General features: G+C 44.0%; 1 protein-coding gene across 10 annotated transcripts in view; it reads right to left on the bottom strand.

Annotated features, from left to right (window-relative positions):
• Window positions 1-14,497, bottom strand: part of myo5aa (myosin VAa) — a 62,203-nt gene extending 47,706 nt beyond the window's left edge. For all 10 annotated transcript variants that reach the window (XM_036534520.1, XM_036534522.1, XM_036534521.1 and 7 more), the window contains exon 1: window positions 14,290-14,497. In XM_036534520.1, coding sequence (XP_036390413.1) covers window positions 14,290-14,316 — 27 coding nt within the window. In that variant the 5' untranslated portion in view covers window positions 14,317-14,497. The remainder of the gene's footprint in view (window positions 1-14,289) is intronic.
• Between the last annotated feature and the right edge of the window lie 2,794 nt (window positions 14,498-17,291).

Below are 17,291 nucleotides of genomic sequence, written 5' to 3'. Positions count from 1 at the left end.
ACCACATACATAAAATGCTACTACATATACAAAACAACTTGAGATACGATGAACAAGTAAACTGTTGTATACCCAGATTTTAGACATCCAGGCCTAAATTAAATTTCCTATGATCAGTACATCCAGTACAGCACATCCACTGTTTATGGAAAAAACACATACTGCACAAACAGCAGAAATACACTAAAAATATATATAACTTTGAATATGCAAACAATACAACCTTTCCAAATTTTAAGCATCACATCAGCACCCGGGCCCTCTGATCATGCTCACTGGCTTCCTTAGCTAGATAAACACACTTTGCCTGCACAGAGGGATACTACCATTGATGACCAAAATGATTCTTCCTCCAGCTGGTTCCCCTCACAAAATCAGGCACTGATTTGTGTGAGAGAGTTACCCATACAGGTCAGCCGCTGTTGGCGAGGCTGCAGAAGGTGAGGTCACACAAACGGCTCACTGGTTATCCAGTGAGAAAAGAGCTCAGCAAAAATAGCAGCAACTGAAGGGCAAAGAGGGACAGCGGCAGAGACATCTCATATAAAAATGGGGGTGGGCCAGCGGAACTGGTAGATGGAAGACCGTGTGTTAAAATCCGAGGCAGGAGAGAAAGCCACTGGGTGGGCAACTGTGCTCAAAAATGATGAAAAAAAGACAAAAAGAAAATAAAACGCAACAAAAAGGCAACGCTTACAAACCCTTTCGGTGGAGACTTCCCTTGTTTTTCCTTCAGTTCTTAAATAAGGAAATCACCACCATGACCAAACCACACATTGACACGCTCTCAGGATGCCCCTCTACATGATCCTGTGTGTCCTTGTGTAATCAGAGAGCTACCCTTCGAAGAACAGTCTTTTGTATAGGGCTTTCTCCCTCCTGGTTCTCCGGGCTCTCACTCTTGCTGGTAGTACTAATCTGGCTTACATCATTCTCTATATCAATACTACCAGGCTTTAGGTTTACAGTTCACAGTTCATAATACTGCATCACACATTTACATTTATTCATTTAGCAGACGCTTTTATCCAAAGCGACTTACATAGGTTACAGTTCTTTTACAACGTTATCCATTTATACAGCTGGATATTTACTGAGGCAATTGTGGGTTAAGTACCTTGCCCAAGGGTACAGCAGCAGTGTCGAACCGGCAACCTTTCGGTTACGAGCCCTGCTCCTTAACCACTACGCTACACTGCTGCTACACATGGAAGTTCTTGATACATATCAGTAAACACATCATATTTGAATTTATGATTCAAATTTGACTTAACTGCCACAGTAAACACACACACAAAAATTGACACTAAGAGAGCAAAGACATCTGCTAATGAGATGAATATTGTAAAATTAATAAAGACGTTAGACTTTTCAGTGTGCTACCCAAGCAGGCAGGGATACACAGGTCTTTATCAGGAGTCTGACACGACACCATCACGCAAACAATACCAGCATTTCATTGCGCCTGTCCACGCTATTCCAGCCTGTTAGTTTCGGAAACGACTTGATTTTTCTCTGACATTACAAAGAGCTTCTCTGTAAGTATTCCCATTTTTGTTGATTCAGGTCAACGTGGTTTCGTTGTAATTCAGCACTGGGATTTAGCCCAGTTTTCCTAACGGCTCTGGGTCTGACTCATTTCCCTCACAGACTAGACATGGAACTCAACCCTCTACTTTCAGCAGGGAAATTGAACGTTTAGACATCTCTGGAGGGCATAGTGCCTGATGAGGTCATGTAAGCCGATATAGGAACGTATAATAGAATAACACAAAATAATAGACTTGCAAAAGAAATAAATACACTAAAGCAATACGGTTTGTGTGCAAACCCTCCTAAAATACGTTTAATTACAAAACCAGAAAATGTGAATCAAGCAATAATCAGAAATTGCTTTTATTAATCGTGTGCATACTGGCTGCCCACACCTGTGTAGTTAGGTCAGGTCCCGCCCTTTGACCAGAACCAGAATGCGTATCTGAGCTACGTGTTTGCATCATAACAGTGACTGCATATCTGGTCATCACAGTGACAAACCACAGACAGTGAGGCAAAAGCAGGCAGTCCACCTTCAGACAAAAGGTGTACTTTGTGCTCGTTCTTTGAGATGAATCAAAAAAGCACCTCAACCACGCTGAGGCCTAACTGTGATAACAGTCAAAGATTAGGGGGGGGGGGGGGGGGGGGGGGTGCTCCGAGTGCCATGAGAGCGAGGGTGCATTATCACACGCAGCCGAACACAGGGAGGTTATCCAAAACAGGCGCGGGGTAACCATGGAGACTGACCCCTCTGCTGCTGCAGGTACGACGGGTGGGCCAGGTGCGGTCACCTGGAGCGTGAGGAGAACCCTGTGCACTGGAATTTCAGTGTCCTGTAACCCCTGAAGAAATTCAACGCATTGATGCATGCAATCAGGACACGGGCATGCTGCGGTGGTCGCTAGCCGTCCCGCTTCCTGTTGGCACACACAGCAGGATCACGGCCGCATGTGCTGTAGCTCCAGTGATGCTTAACGTAAACACACAGTCTGCTTTGGTATGCCCTGCAAGCCCCCTTCAAACCCCTAAAAAAAAACAAAAAAAAAACCCTCGCTTTGGTCTTGGGTCCCCCTCGCTTCACCATGATAAAATTAGCTCGGGCTCCAAAGAGGGACAGGGATGAAGGGCCTGTTTGTGACTCCCAGGGGGAGGAAGACACATCGCTAAAACTGATTAGGCACAGGAAGAGGTCTGTTCAACGGCGACTGGCGTCTCTATGGCAACGCCCCCCATCACGTGACTAGCTGATGACACAGCTCGGCATATGCCTAAAAATTAAAAACCGGTCATGAGATGATGACTGCATGGCACCCACACACACACACACAAAAAAACAAGTCTTTTGAGAAAGAGTGATGATGGGTGTCTCGGAACAGGGGCTTAGCTCATCAGTGGTGGTAATACCTCTTCGCAAGATATAAAGACACACAGTGTCACACCCCCCATCAACAGAAAGTGCCCCCCCCCCCCATTCTTGTCTGCTCACCCACCTCCAACAACGAAGCCATTAAAGATTTATTCAGTCTCTAAACCTGTGGATCTCCCACGAGAGCCTGGCTCATTACTCCAGCTCCTAGCAACTGCGAGGAGGGAGCGAGGAAGCCGGCGGTAAAAATAGCACCCAGAGATGCGCAGCTTCACACCCACAGAGCCGCCACCAATCAGTGGCTTTCGCACTTCCTGATCCTCACCTACACTCTCATCCCCAGCTCCACATCGCTTCACCGTCAGCACCGGCCGCCTTTCAGACCGACATGGGTATTCCCCACAGTGAGGGGAAGGAAAGAGTGGAGGCATCCAAAATACGTTTCCTCAGCACCGCTGAGTGGAGCTTAAAGGGTGAAGATGCACTGATGTGCATCACATTTACTTTACATTTAGCTGCTTAGCAGATGCCCGTATCCACAGCAATTGACGTAGGTTGAAATATTATCCATTTATAAAGCTCACTATTTACTGAGGCAGCTGTGGGTTAAGTACCTTGCCCAAGGATGCCACAGCAGTGCAGGGAATCAAGCCAACAACCTTTAGGTTACGAGCCTTGCACCTTTCCGCTACACCACACACAGAATATCAGTTATTACACTAGTGAAAATTTGGCAGGAATATTTGTAGTTATGTGGGTGGAAATATGCTGGTGAACAGGCAATAGAGCTATCGTAACAGACTCTGAATGGAAATAAATCACCTCCACGATGGGGACCAAATCCAGAGGTGGGGGGGGGCTATGAGGACACACAGATACCCGAGACAGAGAAAGCATACATGTAGCGTCAGGAGTCAGAGGGCTTGCTCAACCCCTGAGTCACGAGCCCCCGGCCGGGACATCCTGGGAGGAGAATGGTGAGTAACGGAGGGGAAGAGGAGGCAGCCCTCCCGATGACCTCACACCGAATGACTCAGAGTGAGAGCAGCCCTCTCTGATGATTCCCCACACCGCACACTGCTGCACTCCACACACGGTGCTCCACACACTGCTGCACTCCACACAGGGTGCTCTGCACAGCGCTCTCATACCCCACAGTAACCCGCTCCTCAAAGCAAGGCACGGCCTTAGCCTACCGCTAGCTAAACACCCCCTGAAAGCAACACAGAGCCACATTTGCTTAGCAACTGCCCTTACCCAGAGCGACTTGCGTATCATCCTTTTATACGAATGGATATTTACAGAAGCAATTCGGGTTAAGCACCTCGCTTAAGGGCGCAAAAGCTATGCCCCGTCTTGAAATCAAACCAGCAAGGCCTTTGCGAGGCCTGCTCCTTACCGCTACGCCATACTGCTGCTCTGATCCAGCTCCTCCTCTCGCAGCTATTTTCAAACATTCCATGTTAGCTGCTCTCGTAGTTTCTATATAATAAAAGAAACTCCTCACAAATCCCGTAACTGATCCCAGGACAGGCTCTCAAAGCAGGGATCATGCGTGAGGATTAAGCTGGTGTTACTGCGTGCTAATCTGAGTCGTGTGAACTGCGCCGTTTGCTGGACCACAACCCTTTCCTGGATGGACCTTATAAATGTAATCTTCGCTCTTTTTTTTGTTTTGTTTTGTTTTTTTTTTTTAGGTTGGCAGAGCCTGTGTGTGTGTGTTTCGCTTTGATTACGCTTAATATGTACTGGAACAAAGCACTGCACTGGGTACATTCAGTTTATGGCTTCATTAATTCCTTACCATGACCACCCACACTGTTTGGAGGTAATAACCATGCAGCTCGGCTTGAAAGAAAGAATAAGCCACTACATAAATCAGGCTGCACTATACCCGAGACCTCAGGGTAAAGGGTAATAATATGTTAAATATGTTGTAGCATTACAGCACTAGGTAATTACCTAAACTTCGGCCAGAGTGTTTGGATTGTTCTAAAGCAACAAAAAGTAACAATTACTGAGAAATTAGGCTAAGTGGTTTCAGAGCTGTGAAGTGCTACCAACATTTCTGCTCCAAGACCCAAACCTGTCAATCACACTGTGCTTGCTTGACTGCCTTGAATGGTGACTCTGCTTTGCTTGCTGGACTCAGTTGATGTGGGTTACATGTTTGGAAAACTGGATATATTCACTAAGATCAAGGGGGAAAGTATATATTCAAACGCCTCTGACGTATTGAAGCAGTAGGAATGACCTGAAAAACTAACTATTTTCAAATTTTCCATGTTATAGTGACCAATGACAATGGCAATTTTAAATTGTTAACACAGCGTGTTAACAAAAAAAAAAACAAAAAACTTATGTACCCTGACAGCAATGTCTCCTCAGGCTTGACACCTCCTGCACAACAAGGACAAATAAAAGACAGAGCGACGTGAGCAGACCCTCCCGGAACATTGCTCTGATACAGTGGTAGCAGAGCTTCTCTCATTGGCTACACTGCGGCCACTGAAAAGGCCATGGTGTAAAGGTGGGCTCTGCCCAGCCGAGACCGACTTCCTGGTCAGGAGGAAGTTCAAAGGGAAGGGTGGGGCCGGCAAGACTGACTGTGGCATTGGTAAATCCCATCAAGGCTAACGGGAGCTTATCAAATTAACTTTCTAAGTCTCCAAGCCTTTCACTTCAAATGTCAGGCCTGCTATTCTTTCCCTGCCTCATGAAACGCGCTCGCTTTGGGACTGAGGGGGAAAGAGTCACCTATGTGTTGCTGCTGTTGCTGAAGAGGTTTGTTGCGTGCTATATACAAACAAAGATTTCTATCATATGCTAACAAGTTTATTTTTTTAATCCTCTGTGCCTCAAACACTGCCTTGGTCCATCATAAGCAACAGCTGAATGGCCCAAGTAATTTCAGACAGAGGAAAGGCATGAATGTAAGAAAGAGCACTGAAACTGACCACTGAAACTGACCTGCTATCAACAAAATGGTGAACTGAGAGGAAACATTTTTTTTTACTGTGATCTTAAATAAGATGTTCTGCTTTGAGGAAAACAACATTTTTCGTAGCCAAAGGAGCAGTAAGTCAGCAGCAGGGTTCCTCGTCCAGAGAATCTCCGTTTTCATGAATCACCGCTATTAAACATACCCTACTTTCTCTTTTTTTATGCCTCACAATAATTTCAAAGCATGTTTTCTGGGACAGGGGAAAATGACACGGCACTTGGTTCTTTTCTAACTTGCAAGGACTGAACAATTTCAGGGAAAATGTTTTACATGTACGAGGCCACACTCCTTAAGCCCTGAAGTGACATGTTTACAGATTTCAGTTTTGAAATATTAAATGTCAGGGGCTACAAGAAGTGGCACTGTCTGAAACCGCCTTCCTTATAAACATATGAGACTGTAAGAGAATTAAAGGTCCACAATTTTCCACTTCTCAGGCAGAACATGTGTGGCCCAATGAGATCTCTGACTTCAGTTCAGTGATTGTGACATCATTCAAATGTCATCTATTTAATAGTCTTAAGTCAAGACTCTATGAAGGAGGTCTTTCAAAGGTCGATTTGGAAAGGCATACCACAATGGACACAATGCCTAAGTAAAGCTACAGGCAATTACAAAAGGATTACATAGTGTACAGCATACAATTTAAATGAACAACCCTTTTCCTGTCAGTAGGGCGTCCGGCGCTCCAGCTGCTGTTTGTCATATAAGACCTGCTGAAATGTCAACTTGCACACGCAAATCTCCCATCTCCGCCACACAGATCAGCCACTGCATGACTACACAGGGGTCTGGAGGAGCCGGGCTAATCCAACATAAACTCCAAACAGCTCATCACATGACAGAGGCTCATGTGAGAATCTGCAGCCTTCCTGCCTATGACCCTCCAACACACCCGTTACCAGCCTCCGCCGCCACCCCCCCCTCGCCTCACCATTTGCACTGCTGGAGGGAGGGGCTTTTCTCCAGCGGAAGAATTACGAGAACCAGCCCGGCACAAAAATAAGGACTGCCGGCTACGCAGTCTGCCGTCTCCAAACTGACAGCTAGGGAACTGCTTCATCATCTCCTGTGTGAAAATTAGCACTTGGCACCCAGTTTGAAATACTTGAAATTTGTCGTGCATCAAACTCCACTCAAAAAAGGCCTTGAAAACAATAGACTAGTGACGGCAGATTGAGACTTCATGAACCCTGAAATTGGAGGAGCTGGCATGCACTATCTACAACTTACGATGCAAGCAAATCCAAGGAACAAAGCAGCATCTTTGCTGGAGAGCAAACAGTTTATAATAAATCAGTGATTGACAGAACCCAGTAGCATTATAGTTTGTGCATGAAATGCCTTGCATCACTGCAACAGACTGGAAAAAATATGACTCCTGGAAATTACCCTCATCCCGGTGGAAAAGATCCCAGAGAAACAAGGTTTCCAGGAATTCCCTTTCCCACTGCAGACCTTGAGACCTTGAGTACAGGCTTGACCCCAGAGGGAACTGCCTGAACACCATACGAATGCTCTTCCATTGTACCCACCACAACCAGAGTGGTGTCACATGATGTCACACTGATTGCTGGTGTCTGCCTAGATTGAGATGATCGCTTGAACTTTTCCTACATTGCATCGCTGAGGTTTTCTTTAAAAAACAATAATAATTCCAATATTGGTTGTATTGTTCACGTGTAGTTGGTTACTGTGATTGGAAATGGAGGTCTTTTGCACACTCTGTATTAATGACCTTTTTACATTTTACATCACATTACATTATTGGCATTCAGCAGACACTCTCATTCAGAGCGGCTTACATAGGTTAGTTTTTTACATGTTATTCATTTTCACAGCTGGATATTCACTGAGGCAATTTTGGGTTAAGTACCTTGCCCAAGGGTACAACAGTACAGGAATCGAAACCGGCAACCTTTCAGTTACGAGTCCTGCTCCTTTCTACTATGCTACACTGCCGCCCGTTTCATGTTGATTCCAGGGGAAGCCACATGGTTGTGCAGCTTGTCCACCACGCAATGCATAAGCCTGCATCAGTAACTCCAGACAGAGCTAACAAGGGTCTGCTAAACAAGAAAGGTCACAGAAATCCAGTCCGAGCCTAAACTAAGTGAGACAGCCTAATTCCATCTCTAATTAGCCAGCCTGGTTCCAGCTCCACAGTGGGAAAGGGGTATACTGAGCCAGCCTGGTTCCAGCTCTAAGCCAGGAAAGGGGTATAATGAACCAGCCTTGTTCTAGCTCTAGTGTGTAAAAAGGGTATATTGAGCCAGGCTGGTTCCAGCTCTACAGTGGAAAAGGAGAATATGGAGCCACTCTATTGTGGAAAAGGGGTACCCAAACCATAGCATGCCTTCCCAACAGTGATTCAACAAAAGCACCAACAATGTCTTAACAGGAGGCAGGAAGCACTCTTCACATGAGCTTAGGGTTGGTGAAGCCCAGGAGAACAGACAGGGGGTAGCTTACTCCCCACTATGATCCTGTAGCTTTGGTACCAGTAATAAAAACTACAACTGCCCAGGAGCACAAGAATTATTCAACAGTTTCTCCTTTAACTGACACCAGAGTAAACTGTAGCCTGATCACTCCCCCTGCTCTTCCACACAACCTAAAAACTTCCCAAATATTTGGTGACATCACAAAAGGCTTTGGTGCTAAAACGACAGGCTGCCTTAAAAATGAATGATAAGGCACCTTCCCAGAGGCTGGCGGCGCTGGCGCTCAGCATGCAGTCACACACTCTGCGCTGTGCAGCTCCCTCACTCCCCGTTACAGGGCGTGACTCTGCACTCTCCTGCTCTCCTTCACAGCAATGACAGCCCTAAGGAGGATCCGACCATAACATGAAAAATACCCTGCAATAATAAAAGATAAAGGCAGATACATAAAAAAAAGAAATGTCAGAAAATCTCTGCAAACAGTGAAAAAATGGCATAGTTTGCTACACGGGAAAATGACTCTGGTGGCGGGCATCCTTCTTGCTTCCCATGCCTAACTCGGTTTCCTCTTTGCAGCGATGTTCCAGCCTCTCCCAACATCGTCACAAATCAGCACACGACTGACAGAAGATACCACTGAAGACATTCGGAAGGTTTAAAATCTTGCCATTTCCGTATTACCTCAATCAGACGACAAAAGACAAAAGGTACTGAGGTACTTACTTTAACAAACATAAAATCCAGCTCTTGGTTCATCTTCGCAACTGCTGCTCATTGGCACAATGTCATGCTAAGGGACTCGGGTCTCTTTGTACCCTCTCTCTTAAATGGCCCAACCTCAAGATGAAGCAAACTTAATAGGGAGTCACCGCAGATAGTCCCTCCATTGTGTCCAAAGAAAGATCTGGACTTCCGCTGGGGCTCCTCCAGCCTCAAAACTGCATTAGTGTAGCCTTGCACTGTTATTGGACGGCTAGCGCTGCTCGTCTTCTCAGAAATAACGGTTTCTGTCGAATGGTTTGTCCCGCAGCTTCCTCCTGTCTCAGCAGCGTCCTCGGAACATCACATGAACACAAAATAAAAGGTCCGTCAAAGAATGCATTCAAGAATGGAGGGGAAAAAAAACATGTGCCCGCAAGCACAGAATGCCTCTAAACAGCAAAACAGTTGAATGCGGAAAAAAAAAAAAAAAAAAAAAAAGTTCACGCTGTCATGAGAACCAGTCCAAAATCTACAACCAATCAGAGGTAGGTGAAGCACAAGTAAATGCCTTGGGTACTGTGTTGAAAAACTACGTCTAAAGAAGGTCACGCTGAGGTAAAGAAACCGATGCGAGGCTGTTTGGAACACCGTTTTGAAATTTAGAGGAGCTGAAAGGTGTTCGCAACAACGCTCTGGAGTGCATCGTGCCAGACTCAGTGGCCACAAATTGTTTTTTTCCCGGGCCATATGGTGGCCATTCATTTATCATTAGTGTCTAACTCACGGTAATTGGACACACATGCAATCTATCAGTGCTCAGACAAAAAAATATATATATATATATTACAGTACCATATTTAACAGTGAACGGTCAAAATGTTACGACTGAAGTTCATAACTGAACTTCAAAAAAAGAAGAAAAAAATTATTTATATTGGCATGTTGTACAAATGCTTTAAAAAGAGACCTTATCCTTAACAGGTACTAGCACTCAATAAACTAACCTATCAATCTACTGTATATCTCCAACATTTCAGATTTGTTTTTTTGTTTTTTTATCAAGAACACGATCTAGGAGCTACTCATAAAACAGCCTCTTAGAGCTCTAGTTGCAACACATCATTTGGAGCTAATTAACATTTGTTGACACTCCAGCATCAGTGATAAGAGGCAGCATAAAGAGGGAACAGCTGTGGAGGATACAGCATGCTGGATATGACATGCTCATCTGTGGCACATCCTCAGCGATTTAGCGGCTGACTCTTTAGCAGCATGGCGAACAGTGAGGTGCATTATTTAACAGAGGAGTGATGACCTACGAGTACTCTCTTACATACCGGTTACATCATATTATTGGCATTTAGCAGACACTCCTATCCAGAGTGACTCAGGTCACATAGGTTACAACTTTACATGTTACCCGTTTATACAGCTGGATATTTACTGAGGCAATTGTGGGTTAAGTACCTTGCTCAAGGGTACCAACGGCAGTGCCCTAGCAGCGAATTGACAACTTTTCGGTTACGAGCCCTACTCACTACCACTCCACCACACTCCCGCCCATACACAGCCCCAGAGCTGTGTCTGTACTTAAAGCCAGTTCTCCTCACACATAAATTAGGCATTTAGCATTAAATGCATCGCAAGCCTGACAAGCCTGCGGTGTTGGTGCAGGGCTAGTTGCACCCTAGTTTGCATAGAGGACCGGTAAGACTGACGACAGCGCTGATTACACTGCAAGGGGAGGACTCTGCTCCCACGGTACAGCTCGGCATGAGCCAAACCTAGGCTGCAGGCTGAATTCTGCACTGTGGGTTAAACAAGCTCCATAACCCTTTCAATGGGGTTTTATTTTCTCAGCCCGGTGACACAAAGCGCAGTGTGTTCTCAAAAAAATCGGCTACACGGCAGACAAGGACCGTGAATACCACCGGTCTTGCATCAGTTTATAGTCTTCGTGATGTGACACAAATTCGGCAATTACCTCCAAGGCACAATGTTATGTTGGAGTCTGTAAAACTCTTTCCCCTATTTTTCTGTGCAATGAAAACTCTAGCTGCTAGACTGTGTCGTATTCACTGTGAAACACATTTTTACCTATCCTCTTTCATCAGAATACCTTGATGAATGCAAAGTTTATGTCTTCATATTACAACTACCTACACATACACTACCCTCACACAACTCATAGTGTCTGAGTGAGAAGTAACCAAACCACACTGAAAGTGAAAGTTTTTTTTCCAGTTTTCAGTCTCATTTTTGAGCACATGAATTAATCAGGCAATGACAACGTCATGCACAGGTAAATCTGGCTTTAACATTGTGGTACACTGAGGCCCGTTTTTCCGGCCTGAGGAAACGAGCAGCTATATTGGAAAGGGCAGCCCTATCATTTAGTATCAGCCTCTTCGCTGAAGAGTCACATAGGTAGGTGGGACAGGCCTGACAGAAGATGCAGCCCTATCGTTAAGGAGAAGCCCTTATCACTAAGGATAGCCCTGACTGAAGATGCAACCCTATCGCTAAAGAGCAGCCCTGATTGGAGAGGTGGCCATACCACTAAGAAGCTGCCCTGATTGAACATGCAGCCCTATTGTTAAGGAGAAGCCCTGTTTGGAGAGGTAGCCCTATCATTAAGGATAAGCCCCAGCGCTAAGGATAGCCCTGATGGGAGAGGCAGCCCTATCGCTAAGGAATTGTCCTGACTGGAGAAGCAGCCCCATCGCTAAGGAACTGTCCTGATTGGAGAGGCAGCCCTATCACTAAGGAGCAGCCCTGATGGGAGGGGTAGCCCAATCATTGAGGAGAAGCACTAAGGGAGAGGCAGCCCTATTGTTAAGGAGCAGTCCTGGTTGGAGAGGCAGTCCTATCATTAAGAAGGTGCACTAAAGGGAGTAAAAGCCCAGGAAGACTGACATAATCATCCTCTGCAGGAAGGGTTTCCCCATCCTGGAGCGGCAGCTCTTACTGGAAGAGCTGCCCCATTCTACAGACCCTTGCCTGGCTGCGGTGAGGCCTCAGACTAAGCACAGCTTCTTGTCATTTTCTCAACAAACTCAGGCCCCAATGAGCCCAATCAGTGACTGACTGGTCTATCAAGACTACATTCACAAGAGCCCCAAAATGCACAGTACAATCAATTTACAAAATCACTCAGGAATACAAAAAAAAGTCAAACAATGACATTGCAATAAAACTGACAGAATGACAAAATAGACAATATTAAACTGTGTGCCAGCTCTGAGAGAGATCATCATTATCAAACTCTGGTACAAATCTCCTCTCCCTATAAATAAAGCAACAAACAAACAATCAAAACCACAAACGCTGTAGTATTCTTATGTGACTATGTCCTTCTGAGTGGTGTCTGTTAACTTCCAATTGCTTAAAGATAATTTCAGTACCTTATTTATATGTTATAAAATATTTAATTTCATAAAATATTTGCCAAGGCTTTCACAAGACCATTTGTTGAGAGTATGTGTTTTAGTAACACTTTCAAATATAAAGTAAACACTTAAGTCACACTTAAGCCAGGAGAAGCCCTGTGGATTCCCGCACCAATGCAGTGTCATCATAAGAACAACAACCGTTAAGAAATACCAGATATCTACAATAAATGAGCCAAACTCTAACCATCGACATGGTTCTTATTATCACAAGACATCAAATATCAGAAAAAGGACACAGAATGTTTATGAAACCCAATGGCACCATTCGCGCAAGCGTTGCAGACAGGGCTCCAGTCAACACTGTTAAAAAGGCTTTTTGTGCATGCAGGTGATGAAGACTAGTCAAGAACATCATTCAAAGGGTGAATGACATGAGGTGAATGAGACCCGTGCAACTGTAAGAACATTCTGAGTTCATAATTTATTGACATGGAATAAAATTGTATCCTCCTTGATAATAGTACATTACAATTAGAATTGTATTGTACTACATGCAAGCAGTTATAATTACGTGAGTCACGAATTTACTAGAATAAAGTGACTGAACTAAACGTTTATGATAAGGTAATAATAATTACATTGCTACTAGCAGCGGGGTTTTTGTGAAGTGCGCTGACCAGCACAGCGGTGTGTTTCTTTGGAGTATAGCATCCAGCGAAATGGGGGATGGGACAGGGCTATCTGACTTAACCAAGAACAACGTACCGCTACATTAAAATTTACTTTTGAGAGATGACGTATTCCTAACTATTGCATTCTAATGTTAAATTAGGATTCATGCCAAGTGACACGCCTTAATCTGGCGTGGAATTCAATTATGTTAAAAAAAAATTCACCAACCGCACTACCCAATACCACAGGCCTATCAGTGGATTCAAAACAAGCAGCAGCATCGTGCGTAATCACTCCCAGTGATGTCAGGGCTTGCCACCGGACCCGTGCTGTATCCGTGATAGACTCCTTTCTCTCAAACCACGACTTCTACCTTCAGCTTAGTGAGAAGCAAAATAATCACAGCAAATTTCTACAATGAAGCCTTTCAGAAATGCAGCATAGTAGGCAGCGATTAGTCCTGACACACGACTTGAATTGCATTCCAATAAGGTTATATATATATATTTTAAATCGCGTTGCAAATATCAGCACGCTTTCAGAAACCAAGTGTCTTTCTAATGTATCACTCTGTCCCTTGCAATACAGCAGTTAGAACATAGCGACCAATGCTGTAGCTTCTCCTCTCCACCAATAATGACTTAGCAAAAGACTACAAACGTAAATTGCATGCCAAAAACCTCATGTTTGCACGTATCCATCATTCTGATGACACACGGCATGCAAAGCGACAAATTAGCATCCTCTGTGAAGTAGCGTAGCTACGTAGCTACATGTGAAGGGCAATGTCTCTTAGCTACCGGTAGGTCCCATCACCCCCGGTCCAGCCCTCGCCTTACAGAGAACAAGCGTACGTTCCTACACTACCCTGCAGCATGGGTGAGGTATACTTCATCGCTGTATACTACCCCAGGACAGTTCTTCAAAGAAACAAAATTAAGTATGCAATTCATACGCCTCGGATGTTCAATAGCCATACACTTCTCTCAAATGCCTAATGCGAGATGGAGTGTTTTGCTAAAAAAAAAAAAATCAAGAGATGTAGCGTTGGCTAAAACGAAGAGATGTACTGTTTGCCGAAAACGGAATCTGCAGCCGTAATCAGTACAACCTCATATGCCGCACCAAACACAGACATAGCTAACGTTACAAAAAATATCCCAATATTACCTTTGTGTATAATTCAGACGCTGCCATGGCGGTCCACTTAGCGTTCCTGCAATCTCGATCAGCAGAACATCAGAAGTGCGCTCTTCGTCATTGGCGATTGATCTGCGTTTTCTTGTGATTGAGGGAAGTCCTTTCATTCGAATGAGCAGCTGATTCAGGCGGCAGCAGCTGTCGACATGATACCTGAAAATCGTGCTATTTTGGTGAGTCTCTGTGCATTGTGGGTATAATGGATAAAATGAGTCTGTGAGGAGCAGCTGCTACCACGGGGTTTTCAGTAAAAAAAGGACGGAGACTGCCACCCAGCGACGGTTTAATTTCCCACTTACCTGAACGATTAATTATTTCGAAGTTCAACTTCTTAAATCAAGGCTACATTTTAAGAATTGAGGGCATACCGATCTCTTTCTTGTTTTGACGTTTTCTACATATTAACCAGAATTCCGGGTTTTTTTTTTTACATCGCTTCTTGGTGGGTGGTATCCATCAAACGAAATAAAAAGAGAATTATTTACACTGATTCTAAATCAGTTAATCAAATGCAATTATGTACTGAATGCAGTTATACACATGCATCCGACTTGTTATTTTATTTAAGTTTGATAGTTCAGAGAGACATCTGGGTAAAAGGAAGGTGGTAGTTCCTGTTCATGTAAAGTCTCCTTATGTTTCATTTCAATTTTGTCTTCTGAACCACTTCCGGGCCCATATTTTGACATTCACCGCTTACCACTTCCCATCGTTCAGCGTGGAGCAGTTCATTTACTTTCCGCTAGGTGGCACAAAAGACAATGACACTGCATTTCGTACCCTACGATGAGCATGAGTTTTGAGTTTACGATTATGACTGTTAGCTGCCCGCAGTCTGGATTTGACATCTCTCAACAAATATCTGCCGTAAGACATTTGTGCAATACATTTGTTTTTTGAGGTGTGTTTCTGCAGCAAAACGAGAAAAATATAGGTGTATACATATGATCCTCCAACGCCGCAAAACAAAGCCATAAAATATTATGGGAAATATGACCTGCCATTCCACTTTTGTGCTGAGAATGTTGAAGTGGGAGGTTCTGGTATGAACAGTACGTACTATTCATCATGTAGGTGTTGCCTGGTAAGCACGGTTTGTTCATTTTAGTTTAAAATAAAACTGAGAAGACCACACTGGGGTCTTTGATTGTTTACATATTTTATGTGCAAAATTTCCGATACTCTTTTGACAAGGACTTTAGAGATGGACCGTTGTGGGGAGGACCATCTGTAAGCTGTTCCTGACCAGAAAGATGATCAACCTGAATGGCAACCCCTTTGTTACTTGCATTTGGCTGTGTACCTGAACAACATGGGGAAATTCCAATTTAGAATCTAGTAAAATCCTAGTAGAATCTAGAATAATTCTAGAATTCCAGTTTAGAATCTAGTAATCAATAGTGGTAACTTCCATGACAATGAAGGGAAAAAGAACAAAGATAGACTGGTTCTAGGGGAGGTCCAGAGGTGTGGCTGGTTCTCTGCAGGAGGCCGAAGAAGGACAGTGGTACTAACGTCTTGTGCGGTAAATTCTGATTGCTTCATTTTAAAACCACTACATCCACGATGTCTTTCAAACGAGTGTTCCCATGGGTTCAGTGTTCTGGGTCTGTGATGTCAGCAGTAATAGAAATAAAACAAGAAGCATCAAGATAAAGATAAAAACAAGATGAGCCTTTCTAAATCATGTCCAGAAAATGGTCCAAAATTCTGTTGTAGGCAACAGGCAATTCTTCACCATCAGGAGCTTTGTCTCATCCAAAGCATGCACAGAACTTAGTATACTACATGCAATATGCCTGTTGCACAACATTAAGCAGTAACCATCCTGAACAAACTGGCAAGAGCTCCTAAAACCGGGAAATGGTTATGTCAGAGTCCTATTGAATGTGTTAAGCATTTCTTTCAAGAGGTGGTTGAGTGTGTGTGGGCCTTGTATGAGAGGTGGTTTAGGTAGTATATATGTCTGCTATTCATGCGTATTTTTATTGAACTGTGTTTGTGCAGGATAAAGGTGTGAGCAGTGTTCTCAGCATACTTTATTGTATAAACAGATGGGGTAATCTTACTTCAAAAAGGTGTGGATTAAACACTATCAAGGTTACTGTCATCAAAACAGCCATTCTCACATAACAAGATGTTTTGGCAAGACTTGTTCCCCCACCTGACACTGACACAGTGTCTGCTGTCTGCTATTTATAGCCTAGATGAAGACAGTTAAACTGAAACATGTTAATTGAATACACGTGTGGTCATAATAAGGTTTATGACAGTGGAAGGTTAAAAAAAGGCAAATGCAAAGGCTGAGACGTTTGTGCAAAACTATTTTATTTACAAACCAAATGGCACAAAAGTGACCACACAGTTGATGCACGTGCACCTTCCAAACATCATTTAGTGAGTTACCCAACAGCCCAACCTGTATGAGACTGGTCACAGGTCTGTTTTCTGTCATCAAGGATATTCCCAGGGGGGTGTGGTGGGGGGTGGGGGGTTAGGGGCACAGATATCCCCCAACAGAGACTGCATCTGATAAAGCTAAATGAGGACTGAAGGCCATTTTTTTTTTATTCAAGATCAGAGGCAAGCAATCGGCAGCCTTTTAGAACCTAGAGTCACGCATGCTTTAACATGACCTTCTAGCAGTAGCTCAGTGGCCCATTCTTTATTTTTGACCTTTTCATTTTCTGAATGTACACAAAATAAAGAGGAGTAGTGACAGGAAAGAGGAGGTGGAGAACATGTCCATTATCGAGGGTTATTCTGAAATCACTCGGAGCATATTGCCTCAGAATTTAAATGAAGACGTAAGGAATGACGCGGTAAAAATGCAAACTGTTCCAAAGAGTTTCCATCCTGCCAGAACTCCAACAACCAGTCAATATGTACACATTCAATCACAAGACCTACAGTACTTTTCAACGTCATAGTAAAATTTGCACGCTTTCTTTCTTTTTTTTTTTTCCCCCCCT

This window comes from Megalops cyprinoides, chromosome 8 (assembly GCF_013368585.1).
Source record: "Megalops cyprinoides isolate fMegCyp1 chromosome 8, fMegCyp1.pri, whole genome shotgun sequence".
Classification (NCBI taxonomy): Eukaryota; Metazoa; Chordata; class Actinopteri; order Elopiformes; family Megalopidae; genus Megalops; species Megalops cyprinoides.
This window is presented reverse-complemented; position numbering and strand designations above follow the sequence as displayed.